The sequence below is a fragment of the Saimiri boliviensis genome, chromosome 17, assembly GCF_048565385.1.
Source record: "Saimiri boliviensis isolate mSaiBol1 chromosome 17, mSaiBol1.pri, whole genome shotgun sequence".
NCBI classification, from domain to species: domain Eukaryota; kingdom Metazoa; phylum Chordata; class Mammalia; order Primates; family Cebidae; genus Saimiri; species Saimiri boliviensis.
The window spans coordinates 53,909,826-53,933,458 of NC_133465.1; the positions used below are offsets into that span (position 1 = coordinate 53,909,826).

Consider the following 23,633-nt stretch of genomic DNA (forward strand, 5'->3'; position numbering starts at 1 on the left):
GTGGTGCGATGGCCCAGGAGCTGCTTGGGATTGGTGGCCGCTGGCGTGAGTGACAGACAGGGGGGCGAGCTGCGCGACCAGCGGTTTGTTTTTCGGAGCGTTCCTGAGGTGGAGAACGGTGGCCGGACGGAGCAACTGTGGGTCTGAGGGACTGGCGGGCGGGCGGGCGGAGCGGCGGAGCCGACGCTGGGTTGGGCCGAGCCCAGGAGCGCCCGGGATGTAGCGGGCCACCCTGCCCATGCCACAGCGCCCGGCCGCGGGCGGAGCCGGAGCCGGAGCCTGGGGAGGCGGCGGGGGCCCCGAGTGCAGCCCGCGCCCACCGCGCGGAGCCAGGCCCGCTGCCGTCCCCGCCGCCCGGGACCCCGGCATGCAGCCCCCGCTGCGGAGGTGACACTCACGGGCCCGAGACGCCGCCGCCGCCATCGCCACCATGGGTAAGTGTCGCCACCGCCCCGGCCTGTGCCCGCGCTGCTTCGCGACGCCCCGCCCCGGGCTGAGGGAGGAGGACCCTGGGCCGCCGCCTGACAGGCATGGACAGCCCTCCCGGCCAGGGGCTGCGGACCGCCGGCCGCCCGCCCGCCCCGCTAGCGCACCGCGGCGGAGGCGGGGGTTCTGGCTCCGTGGGCCCGCCGGGGTGGTCTGGCGGGCAGAGCCCGCTCGGCAGCCCTCCTTCCGGGCCGCGCGGCCGGCGCATCTCGGGGAAGCGGTGGCGGGACCTAGGGCCGGGGCTCAGCGGGGCAGCCTGGCCCGAGCGAGCCGGACCGCGAGCCCGAGGGCGGGGGAGCGAGAGCGCAGTGTGGGGCCCGGGCTGGAGGCTGCAGCAGGCCCAGCTGCTGTTGTGTCTTTTCCTTGATTTGCTTTTTTTTCCTGCCTGTGTCATTTCCTTCCCTTTGCTCACACAGGCCGGCCTGTGAGAGTTCCCGGGGCTTGCTCTCCAGCCCTGTGCGCGCCACAGCGCAGGGGGCAGGGCGTTCGGGGCTCAGCTCGGAGGCGATTAAACGGGAATCTGTGATCAAGCGCGCAGTTGACAAATGCGTGCTGCATGTAGGTTGCTGGGGGTCGGGAATTGCTCGGATGCCACCAGTTAGAATTCACAACCTACTTTTTGAAAAATCCTGTTGCAGTGTTTTACGTCCATTATTTTTATCTTGCAGTATCCCTGAAATTATGTAAGTTTTGAAAGAAACGTTTGCTACACAAAAGAATTTCTATGAAATCATTTCCTTTTTGTCAGTATTTGCAATTTCTGCTGTGAAGATGTAATCTAAGAAAAGCTTTTAATGTCTTCCGCATGTAGCATTGGAGTTGAATTATATTCCGTATCCTTTTCGGTAATTTAGCAAATGACTACTGGACTAGGCTAATAAATAAGATTTTAAACGTTCTTTACATCTCCTGGCCAGACAGGTGATACTGTTGTCACAAGTTTTGCAAAATATTTGGTATTGGCCTGAATAATAATAGAGTAAACTTAAGTGAGAGGATCCTTTGCAAAGCCTTCCATTGCTTCTGTGAAGTGCCCCATGTGAAGAGGGAGCCTTCACGTTCGCCTTGCCCTATAGCAAGGTCAAGTCATTTTTGTAGGAGGTTAACTGTGTGCTGTGTCACATTCGCTAGGTACTGTTTTGTGACCCATCTCTACACTTTGGCTTTGAATGAGTTGCCTTGTTCTGGTTCGTGCTGTCCCTCATGCAGTATGAGAAGGGTTTGTTCGTTTGCTGGGCTTACTGTTTTCTTTCCGTGCTTTCCTTCAGAAGTGCGTGCTCTTCTGGGGGAGGTCTGCTGTGAGAGTGGGCATAAAAAAAACCCAATAAGACCTCGTATTTATATATAATTCAAGAAATATTTATTGAATTTGTTTGTAGATGAGATACAGAATTCTTGTCTTCCCCAGGATTCAAACATTTATCTTGTACTATAGAATTGGAATAAATCTTCAAATTGATTTATGAGCCTATATTGTGACAGTCTTTCTTATAAGTGTTCTTTCTTGTCCTGCGGGGGCAGTTGTTAGTCCCAAAGTAGAGTGTGAAATACTTAAGGGTATGTAGAACATACACTTCCCACTTTCTTTTTTTTTTTTTTTTTTTTTCTTTTGAGACGGAGTTTCGCCCTTGTTACCCAGGCTGGAGTGCAATGGCGCGATCTTGGCTCACCGCAACCTCCGCCTCCTGGGTTCAGGCAATTCTCCTGCCTCAGCCTCCTGAGTAGCTGGGATTCCAGGCACGTGCCACCATGCCCAGCTAATTTTTTGTATTTTTAGTAGAGACGGGGTTTCACCATGTTGACCAGGCTGGTCTCGATCTCTCGACCTCGTGATCCACCCGCCTCGGCCTCCCAAAGTGCTGGGATTACAGGCTTGAGCCACCGCGCCCGGCTCTTCCTACTTTCTTGACTGCTACACTAGAGTGCTTGCATGTATTGACTGCATCTCATTATTTAACATGAAAATAGATGTGAACCTGTTCACATTCCGACACATTTTCAAAAAGTTTGTAAGTGTGTGAGTATATTTCCTCCCCAATGATGGGGAGGAAAGAAACTATATAGGTTGGGTTTAGAGCTCCAAAGAATAAAGGGCCAGGACCTCAGGATCTTCTCATTTGTCCCTCATCTTCTCATTTGTCCCTCATTTGTTCCCATGACAGTTGTCCCCATGTCAGTTTTACATGTAGAAACGGACAGCAAGAGGAATTAACTTGCCTGGTGGCTGTAGTATATTAGACAAGATAGTTTAAGAACCACTGTGTTGGCTTTCTTAACTTTCCCCTATACTGTCCTCCCCATATTTTTTGTGAGGGAGAGTAGATGACCTTGATACACTATTAGAGCTAATGTTGAATTCTCCTTGACACCTGGCTCTTTAATTTGCTTTGTATGGAGCTCAGTGAGGATGTATATACACAGATACACTCACACACAGTCTTTCTCTTAAATACTAGTTTCCACTTTGCTGATGAAAATTCAGATTCCCAGTTTAGTGAGCTTGCTTTTAGTTGCTGTAGTTCTAAATAAACTCAAAGGATTGGTAAGAGAGAAACATAGACTTAGTATTTTAGTTATACTTGTTAAACTCTAGCCTTGTGAAGAGAGGACTAAAACTTGAGTCTCTGCCCTGCAGGTTCTTTGGTTAAATAGGAGTCATGTTTTCCTGACCTGTTCTAAGCCCAAGACTGAAGCCTGTTTGACAACTTGGGTTAATAAAAACAGGTCAGATTTTATATTGTCTGTTAGCCCCAGTGAATTTCTAGTGGAAACTATTTATCTCTGTAAATAATAGGAATTTTTTTTGGCCTTGATACTTAATGTGACTATAAAAAATTGGGATTGACTAGTTTTTTTTTCTTGGTCACACCAGAATTCATTTCCAGATTTAGTAATTATAGGGGCAAATGCTGTTCATAATACCTGAGATTGTTTATGTGGTCTTTTTATAAATGCAGTCTGGAACTTACTGGGATATATCACTGAAAAATATGTAACAACTTGGAAATGTTACAGGAAACTATAGTGAATGGAGTACATGATTACAGATAGTCTGGTTCTAGTTTGAAGTCAGAATCATTGTGACTTTCAGACACCTTGTCTAGGATTCCAAGGCTGTTGGGAGCTCCCTGTTAGAACAGTCTCAATTCAGTTTGGCTAGAATCTGACTACCTATGTAGACTCTAAATAGTTAGCAGCTGTTTTGATTGAAACTTGAATCACAGTTTGACAAATCAACATGGCTATGTCATTACTAGATTTCTGATTTTTTTTTTTTTCTTTTTTTTTTGGGGGGACGGAGTCTCATTCTGTTGCCAGGCTGGAGTGCAGTGGCGTGATCTCAGCTCATTGCAACCTCCAACTTCCTGGTTCAAGTGATTCTCCTGCCTCAGCCTCCTGAGTAGCTGTGAATACAGGCATGTGCCACCATGTCCGGCTAATTTTTGTATTTTTAGTAGAGATGGGATTTCACCATGTTGGCCAGGATGGTCTCTATTTCTTGACCTTGTGATCTGCCCTCCTCGGCCTCCCAAAGTGCTGGGATTACAGGCGTGAGCCACCGTACCCGGCTGATTTCTGATACTTTTAAAAATCACAACTGGATTTTGAAACTGAATTTTAGGCTGGGCATGGTGGCTTACACCTATAATCCCAGCACTTTGGGAAGCTGAGGCTGGTGGATCACTTGAGCCCAGGAGTTCGAGACCAGCCTGGGCACATTGTGAAACCCTGTCTCTACTAAAAATACAAAAACTTAGCTGGCCATAGTGGCATGCCCTTATAGTCCCAGCTACCCAGGAGGCTGAGGTGGGAGGATCATCTGAGCCCGGGAGGTTGAGGCTGCAGTGAACCATGATCATGCCACTGCACTCCAGCCCAGATGACAAGAGTGAGCGACCCTGTCTCTAAAATAAAAACCAAAAACCAGCTGATTTTTAGGCATCTGTAAAAAGTAAATATCTGTCCAACAGAGCATTACTTGGGGGACTACACAGGAGAAGATGCAATTTTTCTGGTTCCGTGGAAGCTTTTAATTTATTCTTTGCTCATTTGTCAAATGTCTCCTATGTGCCAGGCATTGTATTAGGCCCTGTAGCTGTGTTATCCTGTCCTCGAGAAGTTGCAGTTAGGTAAGATGAAGCAGAAAACATGTAAACAAATAAGTGCAAAAGTGTGTAAAGATATACAGGAGAGAGATCAATTATGTTGTTTTGCTGTTGACACATGTAATTCTATAGTCTCCAGTCCTTTGGGTTAATTTCATTAAACATTAAAATGTAGTGGTGATATATACTGTTTCTTATGAGGAAGAAATGGCTTACTTCATAATATGTGTTTAAAAAATTTGAACCATCAATTAATACTGAATACCTATTATATCTTATAACAGAAAAACACCAGCATTTGACTTTGAGATTTAGCAAAGGTTTGACCGTTTCTTGAAGGATATAAGTTTCTTGTGATTTGAGGGTCGGCCCTTATTGCATATACTCATTGTAAAATGATGTTTGCCTGGGCATGGACGGGGTGGAGGCAGTGGAAGTATGTGAAATGTCATGAAGATAAAGTAAAATCTGGCTCAGGGACACTCTGAAGCATGGGCTCTCCTGAGTGAGCAGTATGATCAGACAATCTGGTGGAGCTGGGTAGAACATTGTCAAGATGAAGAAATAGCATCATTAGTTATGCTATTTTATGATGCTAAAACAAAGATTAAAATATTACTTTGGGGATTGTATATATGGAAAAGAGAGAGAGTGTGTGCATAGTAAACAGACACCATAGGAGAAAACAATGTTTATTAGAGAATGTGGGCCGGGCGCGGTGGCTCAAGCCTGTAATCCCAGCACTTTGGGAGGCTGAGGTGGGTGGATCACGAGGTCAAGAGATCGAGACCATCCTGGTCAACATGGTGAAACCCTGTCTCTACTAAAAATACAAAAAATTAGCTGGGCATGGTGGCGCGTGCCTGTAATCCCAGCTACTCAGGAGGCTGAGGCAGGAGAATTGCCTGAACCCAGGAGGCGGAGGTTGCGGTGAGCTGAGATTGTGCCATTGCACTTCAGCCTGGGTGACAAGAGCGAAACTCAAAAAAAAAAAAAGAGAATGTGGTGCTTCTGGCAACTTTTCTGGGTTGTTAGCCAAGGGAACTCACAAATGGGAAGTGCCTTAAGACCTTGCTTTTGCCATACAAGTAATAGCTCAGTCTGGAATAGTGGCTTCCTGGTGGAGCTAAAGAGAGGAGTATGTTGCCTGGCAGCCTCCATGCCACAGGTCGGGGTACCAGGAGAAGAAAAGCTACATGGTGCTGGGGAATTACAAATACTCTCTACTTAAAACTGTGTAAGAGCATCTACGTATGAAGCTTGAACTCTAATCCTTGTTTCACAGATACTTTTCTATTTCTATGAATACTCCTCTTCCTAGAGTCTTAACTTCTTAATCTCTAAAATGAACCTCTTCCTCCTTGTGCTTCTTCCTGGTAGCTTCTAAGTGTGTCATACCACACCCACTCTCAGGAAATCTTTTCAAGGTTATGAGCACACTATTACCCCATCTCAACGTGTTCACATGTAAAGTTGACAAATACATTTTTTTTTTTGAGATGGAGTTTTGCTCTGTCACCCAGGCTGGAGTGCCAGTGGCACAATCTTAGCTCATAGCAACCTCTGCCTCCTAAGTTCAAGTGATTTTCCTACCTCAGTGTCCCGAGTAGCTGGGATTATAGGCGCCCAGCACCACACCTGGCTAACTTTTGTATTTTTAGTAGAAGTGAGGGTTTCACGATGTTGGCCAGGCTGGTCTTGAACTCCTGACTGCAGGTGATTTACCTGCTTTAGCCTCCCAAAGTGCTGGGATTATAGGCATGAGCCACTGCACCCGGCCATGGCTAATTTTTTGTAGAGACAGGATTTTGCTTTGTTGCCCGAGCTGGTCTCAAACTCTTGGGATGAAGTGATACTCCTGTGTTGGCCTCCCAGAATGTTGGACTTACAGGTGTGAGCCAGTGCATCTGGCATGTCCCTCTTACTTTCTTCAGTCCTTTTTTTTTTTTTTGAGACGGAGTCTCACTCTGTCGCCCAGGTTGGAATGCAGTGGTGTAGTCTCGGCTCACTGCAATCTCTGCGTTCTGGGCTCAAGCTATTCTTGTGCCTCAGCCTCCATAGTCACTGGGATTACAAGCGTGTGCCACCACGCCTGGCTAATTTTTGTATTTTAAGTAGAGATGGTGTTTCACCATGTTGGCCAGGCTGGTCCTGAATTCCAGACCTCAGGCGATCTGCCCGCCTTGGCCTCCCAAAGTGCCGGGATTACAGAGGAGAGCCCTCTTGCCTGGCCTATTTTCTTCAATCCTCTTAAGGCCTTCCTTTCCAGCTTCCCATCTTCTCATTCTACTTGATTAGTGTTAGTCACTGAAGATCAGTCTCTAACCCTCTATTCTTCCCCTCTATTCCCTTAATTGCTTATTCTTCATGTCCTTTCTCTCAGTTCATTTCATAAGCTAGCTGGAACTGCTTTCTTTTCTTTTCTTTTCTTTTCTTTTTTTTTTTTTTTTTTTGAGATAAGAGTTTTACTCTTGCCACCCAGGCTGGAGTGCAATGGTGCGATCTCAACTCACTGCAACCTATGCCTCCTGGGTTCAAGCGATTCTTCTGCCTCAGCCTCCCAAGTAGCTGGGATTACAGGCATGTGCCACCATGCCTGGCTAATTTTGTATTTTTAGTAGAAACACGGTTTTTCCATGTTGGTCAGGCTGGTCTTGAACTCCTGACCTCAGGTGATCCACCTGCCTCAGCCTCCCAAAGTGCTGGGATTACAGGCATGAGCCACCGCACCTGGCCAATTCTATCTTTTTTTTTGATACAACTTTGTATTTGTGTGTTGTTGTTACTTTTATTCCTAGAGTTTGAACACCTCGAAGTATCTTTTAAAACTTTTTCTTTTTTATTTCTATTAAGTCTTCTATACTATCTTTTAAAACTTTCTAATGTATAATACATAAGTATTCAGTAAATGATTATTGTTAATGATTTATAAAAGTTCAGTAATAAAATTAAGTATTAGGGTAGATTAAATGGCCTCCAGTCTTTTTCCGTTGACCTCTTCTCATTGATGATAATAATAGCCAGCATTTTTTTAGCATTACTAAGTGTTAGGTTCCATAAGAAATAATTCATAGGTTTTCTTTTGCTTTTAACTCTCACAGCAGCTTTGTGAAATGATGCTTTATCGCCATATTACAGATGAGGAAATTGAGGTTTGGAGAGAATAAATGATTTGCTCTGGGCTTCTTTACCAGATTTTTCTGACTCTGAAGTTCATATTTCTAACTGCTGCAGTCTAAGAAAATTGCTGTTATTTGCGGGTTTTTGTTTGTTTTTTGTTTTTTTTGAGATGGAGTCTCAACTCTGTCACCACGCTGAAATGCAGTGGTGTGATCTCGACTCATACCAACTTCTGCCTCTTGGGCTCAAGCAATTCTCCTGCCTCAGCCTCCCAAGTAGCTGGGATTACAGGCGCACGCCACCATGCTCAGCTAATTTTTTTGTATTTTTGGTAGAGATGGGGTTTCACCATGTTGGCCACGCTGGTTTTGAACTCCTGACCTCAAGTGATCCGCCCATCTCAGCCTCCCAAAATGCTAGGATTACAGGTGGGAGCCACTGTACCCGGCCTGTTATTTGTTTTTAAAAGTTTTGTTTGTTTGTTTTTAAGGAATGCCACATTGAAGGAGTGCTGGTAATTCAATTAGTCTCAGTCCATACCACAGAGATAACTGGCCTGTGGCAGCCAAGTGTGCATAGTGAAGCTGCTTTTTAGAAGGAAAACAAAAACAAAGCCTCAATCCAGGAAGAAATGCCTGAAAGAGCCACTTGATTTACTTCCTATCTTTATACGCATCCTCTGAAGTATCAGTTGAAGAATCTGTCTACCTCTAGGAATGTATTTGACTTTGACACAAAGTTAGATTCTATAACCCTGATTTACTTGTGTCAGTTGTCCCAGATTTCAGATGACAGTGCCAAACTGTTCCTCTAGTATGTTCTCAGTTCTGGAACTACCAAACAAGTTTATTCATTAAGTAATGCCAGGAATTTATAGCTTCCTGGAAACAGAATTTGTCAACCTGATAAACCAGGTCTTCTAATAACATCATGTTATACAGAATTAGAAATGATTTCTCCAGTCATGCTTGTGGATCTGACTCAAAAAGTGGTATGTGTTTGAGTGTGCCTGTGTGTGTATGTATATTCACATCCATCTTCATTCAATATCTGAGTTGAAAGAACTGAGAATTCTCAATTCTTAGGATGGTTAATGTTGTTACTGATAACTCCATGTGTTCTGTTTTTAGGAGTATTGTTGGATGCTCATTAGAAAACACCTAGTCATAATCCTCTTTATATTGATCCCAATTTATTATTACAGTTGGCCCAATTAATTTTATATATATTTAATAATAATATAAGCCATTTAATACATAAACGGGTGCATATTATATGTAAGCCAATCTTCCTAGCTTAGATGTTATGCTCTAATTTTTAAACTTTGGTTGTGAGGGTAAAAAACAAAACAAAAAACCAAGTTCCCTTTTTTTTTTTTTTGGGACAGGGTCTCACTGTTGCCCAGGCTGGAGTACAGTGGCATGATCATGGCTCACTGCAGCCTTAACCCCGTGGGCTCAAGTGATCCTTCCACCTCAGCCTCTCAAGTAGCTGAGCCTACAGCACACACCACCATGTGCAGCTAATTTTTTGTATTTTTTGTAGAATAGAGTTTTGCCATGTTGCCCAGTCTGGTCTTGAACTCCTGGGCTCAAGCAGTTCTCCTGCCTTGGCCTTCCAAACTGCAGGGATTACAGGCATGAGCCATGCTGCCCAGCGAAGTTCCCTTCTTTAAGGAAGCTATAGGGAAATTGCTAGAAGGTATAAAATAATTGATGGGATTTATATTTATTGATTTTGACTGATGTCTTTTTATAGATACCCACTTTCTCCTCATTCATTATCCCTTTTACTGCATGCTTTTGATATTACAACTATGTCACTCTCATACACGCTTTTGTATATATTTTGAAATGGAATCATATGGGAAGTTACACTTCTGGTGTTTTTCCTGCAAGTTTTTTTTTTTTTTTTTTTTTTTTTTTGAGATGGAGTTTCGCTCTTGTTACCCAGGCTGGAGTGCAATGGCGCGATCTCGGCTCACCACAACCTCCGCCTCCTGGGTTCAGGCAATTCTCCTGCCTCAGCCTCCTGAGTAGCTGGGATTACAGGCATGCACCACCATGCCCAGCTAATTTTTTTGTATTTTTAGTAGAGACGGGGTTTCACCATGTTGACCAGGATGGTCTCGATCTCTTGACCTTGTGATCCACCCGCCTCAGCCTCCCAAAGTGCTGGGATTACAGGCTTGAGCCACCGCGCCCGGCTTTCCTGCAAGTTTTAAATCTAATTTTACTTTCCTGAACAATTAAAAATTTTATAGGCACCTTTGTCGTTTTCTGCAACTCCTCGGAGGGCATATAGGGCACCAGAGCAGATTTGGTCTAGGAAGAGGGGAGAGGCAAATAAGGGGAGGGGGCAGGCACGGTGGCTCACGCCTGTAGTCCCAGGATTTGGGGAGGCTAAGGAGGGAAGATCAAGGGAACTCAAGTATTTGAAACCAGCCTGGGCAACATGGTGAAACCCTGTCTCATTAAAAAATACAAACATTAGCAGGGCATGGTGGTGTGCACCTGTAGTCCCAGCTACTCTGGAGGCTGAGATGGAAGGATTGAGACTGAGGGGTGGAGGAGGCTGCAGTGGGCTGTGATTACACCACTGCATTCTAGCCTGGTAACAGAGTGAAACCCTGTCTCAATCAATCAATCAATCCATCAGTGGTGGGAGAAGAGACTGGAGCAGTTTTACTTCCTATGTTTTATGCTGTTCGTTTCTTTCTACAGGATATTAGAATATTTCCAAGGGACGGTGATAAAGGGCAGAAGATAGGCACTCTCTTTGGGTGGACTCTTTTGTATTTGCTTCTTTTAAGGTTTGCCCCAATCCCCCAAATGACTCACTTGTCACCAAAGCAAGTATAACAACTCATCCCTCATGTTCCCTTCCTGATCAACAGATTTATTCATTTTGAATCTCCAAATGCTATTTGAATGGGCAAAGATTTCATTTCTTTTCTTTTCTTTTCTTTTCTTTTTGTTGTTGTTATCCAGGCTGGAGTGCAATGGCGCGATCTCAGCTCACCGCAACCTCCACCTCCTGGGTTCAGGCAATTCTCCTGCCTCCGCTTCCTGAATAGCTGGGACTACAGGCACGCGCCACCATGTCCAGCTGATTTTTTGTATTTTTAGTAGAGACGGGGTTTCACCATGTTGACCAGGATGGTCTCGATCTCTTTACCTCATGATCCATCCGCCTCAGCCTCCCAAAGTGCTGGGATTACAGGCTAAGCCACTGTGCCCGGCCTGGGCAAAGATTTCTTAAAGGACCTGGGGAAAATTTGTAAAACATGGAATTGGGCTGGTTTGTGTTCTGGGTTTTGGCCAGTTGTTTTCAGTGGATAAAAACTCTAGTACTCCATGCTATTTGAAGAAAAGGGGATTAAAAGTAATGCCAGTAAGATGGAGACAATGCATTGCCTGGTCAGCTTAGGGAGGAAAAACAATAGAACTGCCCTTTGACTTCCCTATGGGAAGTAGAAGGCCTATAAACTTGTAAAGAGTTGTGGGGGTTGGTGGTGGTGGTGGTGGTGGTGGCATTCAAATGCTAGGCTTGTAAAACAATTTTTGTTTAAAGCAACTAGTTACCTGAGGTCCTTATTTGGTACCTTTTAAAATGTGCTCGCCTCCTTATGATGCTTTAAGAATAAGTCTAGGACTGACACTGTGCCATAATCAACTCTCTATGGATTCATCTTTTCGTTCAGTACCATATTACATTGTACTGTTGTTCTTCAACTTTTCATCTATTTTTCCTGTTTAAGTTTCTCTGGCACTGGACAAATTGCTGTGCTTGAGTAGATCGCTTCTCTGCAGTGAATTGGTAAATATTGCTGCTGGAAATCTGATTGGAGAGCTATTAAGAAATCATTAAAGGCCAGGCATGGTGGCTCACACCTATTATAATCTTAGCACTTTGGGAGGTCGAGGCAAGAGGATCATTGGAGTCAAGGAGTTGGAGACCAGCCTGGGCAGCATGGGGAGACCCTGTCTTTACAAAAAATAAAAATATTCGCTAGGCATGGTGGTGCACGCCTGTGTTCCCAGCTACTCGGGAGGCTGATGTGGGAAGGTCACTTGAGCCCCAGAGTTCAAGGCTGCTTAGGGCTGCAGTGAACTGTGATCACATCTCTGCACTCCAGCCTGAATGACAGAGTAAGATCTTATCTCAAAGGGAAAAAAAGAATCCATTAAAATTCAAATTACCATAGTCTGACCTTTTGGGTGGTATCAATGTGATTATAGTTATAGGGTCTGTCATTTTTACCTGGGCAGAATTCCCTGAGTATTAGTCATATAGTTTGTGAAAGAGCTTTGCCGGTCTGTATTTAAGTATCTTTAGTCCATGTGCTTTCTTTCATTGCAGACGAACAGGAGGCATTGAACTCAATCATGAACGATCTGGTGGCCCTCCAGATGAACCGACGTCACCGGATGCCTGGATATGAGACCATGAAGAACAAAGACACGGGTCACTCAAATAGGCAGGTGTGTGTGACCCTGGCAGAGCTAAATGAGATTTGTTGGGAAGGAGTTTTCAAGTGGGAAATATGAAAAACCAAAGATATTTCAGTATCAGGGTTGAAAGGTTTTGACCTCTTCCTTTCACAGTCTGTTAAATGCACAGTAATACATACCAACCAGCTAAGGTTAAATGGAAAGTGATATTGGGAGGCTGAGGCAGGTGGATCACCTGAGGTCAAGAGTTCGAGACCAGCATGGCCAACATGGTGAAACCCTGTTTCTACTAAAAATACAAAATTAGCCAGGTGTGGTGGTGCATGCCTGTAGTCCCAGCTACTCAGGAGGCTGAGATAGGAGAATTGCTTGAACCCGGAAGGCAAAGGCTGCGAATGAGCTGAGATGGTGCCACTGTGCCACTGCACTCCAGCCTGGGCAAGACAGAGCAAGACGCTATCTCCAAAAAAAAAAAAAAAAAGTGATATATACCATGCAGGTATGGATCTATGATCTGGATTGTGTAAGCATTTCATCTGTTATGGGGACAAGATTCGTAGACGTTTTTCCCCTTTACTGATAATTGGCAAATATTTAATTCAGATTCATGATCCCTGAGTCAGATAGTTTTTAGCTGCCTTATAGTATGTAATCAGGAAAAATTACTTATTTTGGTATTAGCTTATGTAAAATATAATTAGGAAGGTAAATTTATTAATTAAAATGTCACATAGTATATTCCAAAGGCAATAATGATTGATTTTGTTTTTACAGTTTACAGTTGTTTTATCTTATTAACCCAGGTAGTTGAGAATGTATGTTTTATTGAGAGTTGCATTATTCTTTAGGAAGACATTTCCTATTTTTCTTAACATTTAAACTTGTGTATCATTGAGAATCTTCTCACCTGTAGTGCCACTTACCTGTTTCTTGGGTACTTTGGCCTGCAGAGAGGAGTGAATATTGGGGAGCTTTCCTACTTAGTGGATATCCAGCGCTGTGTCAGCTGGCTCTGTTGGGCATGTTTGATGAAAATTTGTCTATGACATTCTCCCTTGTGGTTCTGTTTGTTATCAGCTAAATTCCTTTCTTTTCATTTGCACCTTGTTTACCAATTCTTCAGAATTGGTTCCTAGAGATAGTATAAGCCCTAGAACTTTTCCTGTCTGTGGTCTGCTAGATAGAGCCTTCCAGAGTATTTCCTGCCTTTAGGAATCCTAGGGACCCCAGGGGGAGTGAGTCCTTTTGTTTCATGTTAAAACAAGGATTAGTTTAAAAAGCTGCTTTTATTGTTGCTACCTTATAGTACTGGAGGTATAAATAGATAAGGGCCCATTCTTAACACTATTTTCATATGTTATTTTGTTTGATTTTGTGGGTTCTCCCTTGCTATAACTAATTTGTATTCAAAACCACTTTTGGAAGGAGCATTTTACCAGAAGTGAGTCCCCTCCCCCACACGTGAGCCTAATGACCTCACTTTCCTTCCTGTCTTCCTATGTAGAGTGTGCCTGCTAACATTGCTCAAGTTAGCTGATCTTTCTCCAGACTGGACTGTTAGCATGAATATGGGTTAAAAGAGGAAGCTTTCTTGAATTGGAAGGCCCAAAAGGATCAGGCTGGGAAAAGGAGGGTGGAATGGTCGCTGATAATTCCTTGAAGGAGGGTTCCTTTTTAAGAATCCTTCTGCTTAGAGCCTAAAAGCCATGATGAGGGAAGTCTTGCTCTTTTGCTGTGTCTCCTGCTGCACTGTTAAGAGTGAAGCCAGTGGTTATGAAGGCAGAAGACTGAAAAGGATTGACTGTTAGGAAGTAATCTTAACAAGAGGTACTGGCTCTTTGGATCCACGATTTACTTCAGTGTTGTCAAACTTAATGTTGCACGAAGGATACAAATTATTAACCTCAGTTTTTTTGTTTTTAAAGAAAAAACACAACAGCAGCAGCTCAGCCCTTCTGAACAGCCCCACAGTAACAACAAGCTCATGTGCAGGGGCCAGTGAGAAAAAGAAATTTTTGGTAAGGATCCAGATTACCTGTTAAAACCAAAATGTACTTTTAAATCTGCTACTCATGCTGCAGGAGTGAAATTCACTTCCCAGACAAGTTTTTAGGGGATTTGTAAGAAGCATTGGTTACTCATGACCTGTATTCTATACTTCTAATCACCATTTCTCACCACAGTATTATTCATAAGCAGCCTCTATCAGTGCTGTCCAATAAACTTTCTGTGATGACAGAAGTGTTTCATATCTGTGCTGTCCAATGTGGTATGGCAGCCACTAGCCACATGTGGCTGTTGAACAACTAAAGAACTACATTTTTTTTTTTTTTGAGATGAACTCTCGCTGGGTCACCAGGCTGGAGTGCAATGGCGTGATCTCAGCTCACTGCAAGCTCCACCTCCCGGGTTCAAATGATTCTTCTGCCTTAGCCTTCCAAGTAGCTGGGACTACAGGCACGTGCCACCATGCACAGCTAATTTTTGTGTTTTTAGTAAAGAAAGAGTTTCACCGCGTTGGCCAGGATGGTATCTCTTGATCTCGTGATCCACCCGCCTTGGCCTCCCAAAGTGCTGGGATTACAGGTGTCAGCCACTACGCCCAGCCTAAATTTTAAATTTTGTATCATTTTAATTAATTTAAATAGCCACGTGTGGCTAGTGGCTATTGTATTAGACAGCACAACTTTATGGACTATGTAAGGGACTGTTGATTTATTGGGCAAGAAATTATATATATGCTTGGAGATGTGTAGCGATGCATTGGTATGTTCATTCCTTACATATACGTCATGAGTTTCTATACATTGTGATAAGCTAATAATGGGAATTTGATCTAAGATTCTGTTTTAGGAAGATTGTCAAGATGTGGAACTAAGGCCGGGCGCGGTGGCTCAAGCCTGTAATCCCAGCACTTTGGGAGGCCAAGGCGGGTGGATCACGAGGTCGAGAGATCGAGACCATCCTGGTCAACATGGTGAAACCCCGTCTCTACTAAAAATACAAAAAATTAGCTGGGCATGGTGGCTCGTGCCTGTAATCCCAGCTACTCAGGAGGCTGAGGCAGGAGAATTGCCTGAACCCAGGAGGCGGAGGTTGCGGTGAGCCGAGATCGCGCCATTGCACTCCAGCCTGGGTAACAAGAGCAAAACTCCATCTCAAAAAAAAAAGATGTGGAACTAGTATGGCTGTTTAGAAATTGAAACTCAAAGTATTATGTTAATATTGGGCAAAAAGGGAAAGAAAATGCTAAGACAGATTTTCTTCTTAATGAAGTCAAGGTTATAGAATGGCCTGTCCTGGGAAGAGTAGCAGATGTTTAGCTTCTGACCAGGAGAGATATTCTTCAACACAATTCTGGAAGCAGAAAAAGAGAAAGTCTCAGCAGATATATTTCTGGGAAAAAAAATGGGTGAGGCAGTGCCGGGAAGATGTAGGGGAGAGGTATTTATAGCCTAGTATAATGAAAGGAGCCTGGAGTTGTTAATAATCCTTTAACATAGGACTTTATAATTCACAGAGTTATACATTTATTATTATTATTGTAGTTTTTGTTAGTTTAGGTCTGGGATAGAATGAACAGTTTTCTTCATTACTAGTTCTGCCAGAAAGTTCATGCTTAGGAAGAGAGGAATGAAAGATCAAAACCTAATTTAAATGGTGAAGAGTTGCCAAATTTGGTTAAGAAATGTCAAATTGGATTACAGATTCAAATTGTGGAGTCCTGGCTGAAAGAAACTTAGTATTTTGGCTAGCTGGAAAGGTTGTTTATTCATGGTTGGAATGGTGCCGGCAGAGGTAAACAGCCTTTCACTATGAGAATGGCAGTGCTGGCTACAAGGCAGAGTTGAGACTGGCACAGCTTCATGGGGCTCAAGCTTGGCCCAGTAAGGAAAGTCAGAGGAGCTGTGGGTTCATTAACAGGATTGTTTGGGGGTTGAGGCCTGGAAGAACCGAGAAACCTAATTTAATACCTCTGCTTGGCAAGACTTGACACATCCTCTTCCCTAAGTAAACAAGCTTGGTAACTAATTTAAAAAGAATGCATTTGAGAACAAATAAGCAGCTATGGAAGTACATGGGCAATGAGCTATTAACTATTTTCTTTTCTTTTTTTTTTTTTTTTTTTTTTATAGACAGAGTCTCACTCTGTCACCAGGCTCCAGGCTGGAGTGCAGTGGCATAATCTCAGCTCACTGCAACCTCTGCCTCCCAGGTTCAAGCAATTCTCCTGCCTCAGCTTCCCGCGTAGCTGGGACTACAGGCGCACGCCACCATGCCCAGCTAATTTTTGTATTTTTAGTAGAAACGGGGTTTCACCATGTTGGCCTGGATGGTCTCAATTTCTTGACCTCGTGATCTTCCTGCCTCGGCCTCCCAGAGTGCTGGGATTACAGGCTTGAGCCACTGCGCCTGGCCCTATTAGCCATTTTCTAGGAAATAGAGTCTGTATTCTCTGTATTCTAGGAGTACATATACTAGGAGCGTTCTCTGTATTCTTCCTTCTGTATGTTGGGTCTCTGGAAGCCTACAGCATTATTGGAGCTGATTGAACATTCTTAGATGTGTGGCACATCTCGTGTGTGGCTAGGGCCTAAGAATAGTTTTGCAGGCCATGATGTGCAGTGTCCCTTTAGCAGTCATCAGCTCACAGTGCGTTATTAATGGCAATTAGTTCTCTACGGGCTGACAACTTAGTGTGGTGAAAAGAGTGCTGGCCTATGGCTGAACATGCTGGAGAAGAGCTTGCCCGGCCACAGGGACACAGCAGTGCAGACCCAGCATGTGTCTCCCATGTGCCAAGTGGAGCCCCCAGCCAAGAAGGCAGCCACACCAGCAGAGAGTGATGAGGACAATGACATTGACCCATTTGGCAGTGACAGTGAGGAGAAAGACAAGGAGGCAGCCTGGCTGCGAGAGAAGTGGCTATGGCAGTATGTGGAGAAGAAGGCCAAGAAGCCTGTGCTGGTGGCCAAGTCCTCCATCCTGCTGGATGTCAAGCCTTGGGACATTGAGACCAACATAGCCCAATTGGAGGCCTGTTTGTGCTCCACCCATCTGTATGGGCTGGTCTTGAGGGACCTTCAAGCTGGTGCCCATGGGCTACGGTACCTGGAAGCTACAGATTCAGTGTGTGGTGGAGGACAACAAGGTAGGACAAACTTGCTGGAAGAGATTACCAAGTTTAAGAGCATGTGTAGAGCATCAGCATTGCAACTTTCAACAAGATCTGATGCCTGAGAGAGTGTGTGTGTGCAAGTGTGTGAAGCCCTGTCACAATTAAAAACTGATATCAGCAAAAAAAAAAAAAGAGTGCTGGCTGCTGGCTTAGGAGTCATAGAGTTGTTATTCATTTATTAACGTAGGATTTTATAGAGTGCTTTCAACAACAGTTAACATTAACACTATAAGCATGTGTATAAGGTTTACACAGCTCTTACTCAATGAACAAAGGTATTGAGTAGAGGCAGAAAGCAAATCGAAGTCTTCTGATTCCTAGTCAGAGTAATTTTACCATGTATAAGTCATATAACCTTTCTGAAGTGAGTTTTTCCTTCTGAAATATAGACTTAATACTAACTCTGTCTACCTCTTAAGATTGCTGTAAGATCATAGACAGAATGTGAAGTATTTTGTACATTGTAGAACAAATGTACAAATGTAAAATTGTAGTGGTTGTCTCACTTCTTATGTTTTGGCACTGCAGATGTGAGCTTTGGGGAAAGCTTCTAACCAGAACTGTGCATGGTGTAGTGGAACTGAAAGGATTAAGGTTTTGCTGTCTTTATAGGATTATCATTACTGAAGCTACACTAATTTCTGAAAATCCCAATGGAGGAAAAAGTGGAATCCTTATTTCCATGGATTCCTGTTCCCCTTAAATCTTATCAAAATGGTAGGTAGATACTTGAACAGAGTCTGGGTTCTGGATCTAACCCTCTAGATAATTCATGAGTGGGTGCTTCAGAATGGAAAAGCTGCTTTCTTCATGGTAGGCACAGGCAGGTCAGGGCCTTGGCTATCAGCGCTAGAGGAAGAGAATTCCAGGAGCTGTTCCCCAAGCAGGGTCAGTGATTGCGCAGACTGTCTTTTGCTTTTAGTGTGAAAGACCTGACTCTTCACTACTTCCTTTCTCTTTCAAGGGTTATTGATAAGATTGGCTGGCCAGTTAGAAAATAAGACATAAAGCAACACACAAGCCTGGCATTGTATTTTGTAAGAAGGTTGCTTTATAATCATCTCTTCCACTGACCTCCTACAATTTTCCTGAGTCATGCTTAAAACTAAAATTTTAATTTTTTTGTATTTTTTTTTCCTTTCATTTACTTACTTACTCTGGCAAAATAAGGACTGCAGTTCCAAAAATGTGGGGAGGCGTCAAAGGTATGTAGCAAATGCAGGGAGAGGAATCAGTACAGAATCAATGAGGATAAGAAAGATGATGGCTGAGGCCTTTGCCAGGTCAAATTAGTTCACAAACCTTTGGTGAATAAATACTGATTTTTCTGGATTCTTGAAAGCTTCTTGGGTTACGTGTTCAGATCTTGAGTTCAGACTTTGAGAAGGTCATTTCTGCTTTAGTGTTATTGTCAGTTATTCCTGTTGTTCCTGCTGAGTTCCTGAATCTGTAGCTCAACGTGGAGGCCTGCACTGTCTATCTCCCAAGCGTGGCTCTCACTATTGGTCTCACCAGATTGCCTGTGGTGGGCAGGGGACTTGAAGCTGCTTAGACCTGAATTTTTGTGCTGGAACTTTTTTTCTCAGTAGCTGTGATACTCTCCATTCACCTTAACATGTGCCTATGGTCAAGATTCTTAGACATACAAAAGAAATGTATGTCATATTCCCTGTACCCTGGGAATCATGCAGTCTTACTGGGAAATGAGGATTACATGAAAGAAAGAAAGAAAGTAGGATATGACCATGCCTCACTGTGTAGTACAGAGAGCGAGTGCTATAGAAGGCCAGAAAAGTGAAAGATGAGCTTGGGCCAAAAGAGTTATGGAATCATTTCAGGTGGAAGGGTACTTGCACTAGGCTGTGAAGGAAGTATAAATGTTTAGATAGGTGGAAAGGAGGAAGGGTAGCACTCCAGGTCAGAAAACAGAATGATCAAAGGCCTAGGGGAGGAAGCAAACATGGCATATGGCAGGAAACAAGGTGAGCATTGATCTGGCTTTAAAGGGGAGTTCCTGTGGGGAACAGATAGTGTGAAATGATCAGTTAGCCTGAATGAACCTAAATCCCAGAGGGCTTTGAGTGATAGCAGATAATTTAGACTTTATTCCATAGATCATGATATCACTAATTACCTTATGAACAAAGAAGGAATACAGTGAAAAAGGTGATTGAGATGGTTGAAACTGTAGAGGGATGCAGAGAGAGTTGGAGATGGGGAACTGAAATGTATAAAGTTGACTTTAGGACTCTGGGAGCAAGGGGAAGGGGTCTCACTGAAGGTGATGTCGGGGAGAATGGGAAGCAGAGTCATACTGGAGGCCTTTGAGAGGAGAATTGGAATTTGCTCCCTGGCTGGGAGGAGGAAAAGAAGGAAAGAATCAAGCATTACTCAGAGGTTTGATCCTGTGTAGCTGAGAGCACAGCAGTACCAATGTTAGAAATAGTGACACTGAGCTAGGCATGGTGACATGTGCCTATAGTCCCTTCTTGGGAGGCTGAGGCAAGATGATCGCTTGAAGCCAGGAGCTCAAATCTGTAGCGCACAATGATTGTGCCTGTAAATAGCTACTGCACTCCAGCCTGGGCAACGTAGCAAGACCCCATCTCTAAAAAGAAAGTAATAGTTGAGAAGGAAGACTAGTTTAGGAGAGTAGTTGATATAGACACATGGCTAGATTGAGTTTGAGATTACAGCAGAAAAAAAACCTTAAGAGTGTGTTTGGTGTGTATGTTGATTTTTGTGGATTCATAATCTGTTATCTGCAGTTCTGAGATCCAAACAGTCCTACAGACTAAAGGCCCGTTTTTAGTTTTTTTTAGTTTCTATTTATTTTTTAATTTGCAGCGGACTCATTTGGCAACCAAACCTTTCTTGAATAGACACGGGGCAATTTATAGTCTTTCTTTATTCTACTTATTGTGAATATTTGTACTTTTCATTGAAAAAGTTAGAATAGCTTAGATAAAAAGCATGTGCTCTGTCAACAAATAGACTCCAAATCTCAGTAACTTAATACAGTATGTCCAGTACAAGGAGGGGGAGAACAGTGTTGCCCAGTCACTTAGCAACCTGTGTTGAGGGAGATTTCTCTGTCCTAGGACATGTTCCTGCCAGGGAAGAGAGTATAGAACTTGATCCTGTTCGCAACTCTTGGTGAGAACTAGGCACAAAACCCCCAAACTAACTGTTAAAAGGTGCAGGAAATAGTTGAGCATTCTGCCTCTACCATAGTAGTACTGTCTCAGACACCCCCCGACTCCACTCCCTGGGGAATAATTGTGTGATTTACGGAACATGTACCATACTACCTCTCTAAATCCAAAACATGCTTTCTGAAATACTTTTGGCCCAAAGAATTTTGGTTAAAGGATAATGGACATGTATCATAATTTCTTTTGATAACACCATGAGATGGATACTATCATTCTCACTTTACAGATGAGGAAACTAAGTCATAGGTTAAGTATGTGGCTACAGTGCCATTACTTTTAATGGCAAAGACTGCAATTACCTTTGTACCAATCTGAGTTCAAGGTTACACAGCCAGAAAGTTAAGAGCCAAGATTTGAAGCAGGCAGTTGCACTTCAGTGCTACATTCTTAACAACTACATATTGGCCTCAGATACATGGCAAGCAGATGAGACTTGCTTCAGAGATTGGGTCTAGACATAAAGATTGGGGAATCTTCTGTTTTGAGGCCCACTGAGGAGAAGTTGTCAGCAGAGGGGGAGAAAGCTAGAAGTCAAAAGTCACAAGGTCAAGGAATAGTCATGTGTTTGGGGAGGGGTGGGAGAGAACATAAACAAGAGGAACCATCATAGAAGCAGAAGTGGTCAGAGTGGTAGCAGGTTCCACAGAGTTGGCCACCAGTGTGAAATGCCTCAGAGAGGACAAGGCTGGCTAAAAGGCACTGAATCAAATTATCTTTATCTGAACTTCCCTTATCTATGGGGTTATTATGGTCAGCCTGACAGGTGAAATTTAGATTTAGGAACCCAGAGATTTGGGCATATCATGTGGTTCATGGAAGCTGGTAAGGCTGTCATAGCATCAAAGAAGCACCTTTCTTTACACTGCTTTTGAATCACCAGCTCGGTTAGTCTTGTAGTAGTAGTGATTTTTGGTTTGGAACAAAAGTTTAATTCCCTTTCTGAATAAATTCATGTAAAGCAGTGCTCAGGTTATGGCCTATTATAAAATAAATTTAGTTTCTTCAGTTCCATAAAGGGACTGAGGAGTTTCCTTCGTTAGTATATCTAAGTAAAATGTTGTCCTAGGGCTGGGCGTGGTGACTTACACCTATAATCGCAGCACTTCGGGAGGCCAAGTTGGGCAGATCACTTGAGGTCATGAGTTTGAGACCAACCTGGCCAACATGGTGAAACCTCATCTCTACTAAAAGTACAAAAATTAGCTGGGTGTGGTGGCGCACGCCTCTAATCCCAACTTCTTGGGAGACTGAGGCAAGAGAATCACTTGAACCCAGGAGACAGAGACTGCAGTGAGCTGAGATTGTGCCACTGCACTCCAGCCTGGGCAACAGAGCGAGACTTTGTCTCCAAAACTAAAAAAAATAAAATTAGAAAAATACATATAATACCCCAGTTTAAGAACGAGAGCTATTATGTGGTTTTTATTAACCTCAATTTAAATTTTATTTATTTATTTATTTATTTATTTATTTATTTATTTATTTATTTTTGAGACAGAATCCTTGCTCTATCAACCGGGCTGGAGTGCAGTCATGTGATCATGGCTGACTGCAGCCTCAACCTGCCTGGGTTGAAGCAGTCCTCCTCCCTCAGCCTCCCAAGTAGCTGAGACTACAGGCATGTGCCACCACAACCGGCTAATTTTTGTATTTTTTATAGAGATGGCATTTTGCTGTGTTGCTCAGACTAATCTCAAAATCTCATTGCCTGGGCTCAAGCAATCCTCCTGCTTTGGCTTCCCAAAGTGTTGAGATTAGAAGCATGAGCCACTATACTTGGCCCAAAACTTAAAAACGAAAAAAAAAAAAATTAGACAAAAAACAAAAGAATAAAAACCTGAGGAAATAAGTGAATAAACTATGGACTTCAGTAGATTTATCAATATTGGTTAATTAATTGTTACAAAAAGAAATGTACCATACTAATGTAAGATATTAGTAATAGGGGAAACTGAGTGGGTGCAGTGGCTCATACCTGTAATCCCAGCACTTTGGGAGGCTAAGGTGGACAGATTGCTTGGGCCCAGGAGTTTGAGGCTAGCCTGGGCGACATGGCAAGACCCCGTCTCTACAAAAAGTTACAGATTAGCTCAGTGTGGTGACATGTGCCTATTTGTAGTCCCAGCTATATGGGAGGCTGAGGTGGGAGAATTGTCTGTGCCCAGGAAGTCAAGGCTGCAGTGAGCCATGATCACACACCTGCCCCCCAGCCTGGGTGGCGGGAGTAAGACCCTGTGTCAGTAGTAACAATATTAATAATAGGGAAACTGTGTATGAGGTGGAGAGGGATATTTCAGAACTCTGCTTTATATGCTCAGTTTTCTGTAAACCTAAAACTGTTCTGAAAATAAAATTTATTAATTAAATAATCGAGCTACAGCAAGGTATCCTGGGTTATAGGCAGGAGCGGGTAAAAGGATATGTAACCCAACTGTAGGGACAGACAAGACTACAAATTTCACAGAGCACTTGGGATACTGCAGAGCCAGTTGAGGAAATAGTGTGGGAAGCTGGAGACTGCACATCGGAACATGGCAACTCTATTTTGGAGGGCTCTTGTCATAGTAACTGCTTAGAATTTCAGGGGAAAGAAAAAGAAGATAATGAAAAACTGCTCTCAGTGCCTGTGTGACACTTAAGTTGTAGCATAGCCTGGTAGTTAAGAGTCAGGCTTCCAGGGTTCAGAGCCTACCTCTTCCTTTATAAGCGGTATGACCTGACCTTGGGAGAACTTACTTTATCTCATTGTAACTCAGTTTTTTTTTTCTGTAGAATGGAGATAATAATGGTACTTGTTGTGAGGATCAGTTTAATTAATATGTGCAAACATGCTTAGAACACTGCTTGGTACATGGTAAATACTCAGTAAATGTTAGCTATTATCATTATTATTATTATTTATTATTATTATTATTTTTTGAGATGGAGTTTTGCTCTTGTTACCCAGGGTGGAGTGCAATGGCGCAATCTTGGCTCACCGCAACCTCCACCTCCTGGGTTCAGGCAATTCTCCTGCCTCAGCCTCCTGAGTAGCTGGGATTACAGGCACGTGCCACCATGCCCAGCTATTTTT

At 43.4% G+C, this 23,633-nt stretch overlaps 1 protein-coding gene and 1 pseudogene across 4 annotated transcripts in view; both read left to right on the forward strand.

Moving 5' to 3' along the window:
- Positions 1-49: 49 nt before the first annotated feature.
- MAP3K3 (mitogen-activated protein kinase kinase kinase 3) overlaps positions 50-23,633 on the forward strand; it is a 79,371-nt gene continuing 55,787 nt past the window's right edge. For 2 of the 4 annotated variants that reach the window (XM_039475932.2, XM_039475933.2), the window contains exons 1-3: positions 50-434; positions 12,075-12,196; positions 14,092-14,184. In XM_039475932.2, coding sequence (XP_039331866.1) covers positions 431-434; positions 12,075-12,196; positions 14,092-14,184 — 219 coding nt within the window. In that variant the 5' untranslated portion in view covers positions 50-430. The remainder of the gene's footprint in view (positions 435-12,074; positions 12,197-14,091; positions 14,185-23,633) is intronic. The other 2 variants (XM_039475934.2, XM_039475935.2) reach the window with 1 other exon arrangement.
- On the forward strand, positions 14,197-22,396 carry LOC141581885 (elongation factor 1-delta pseudogene; annotated as a pseudogene).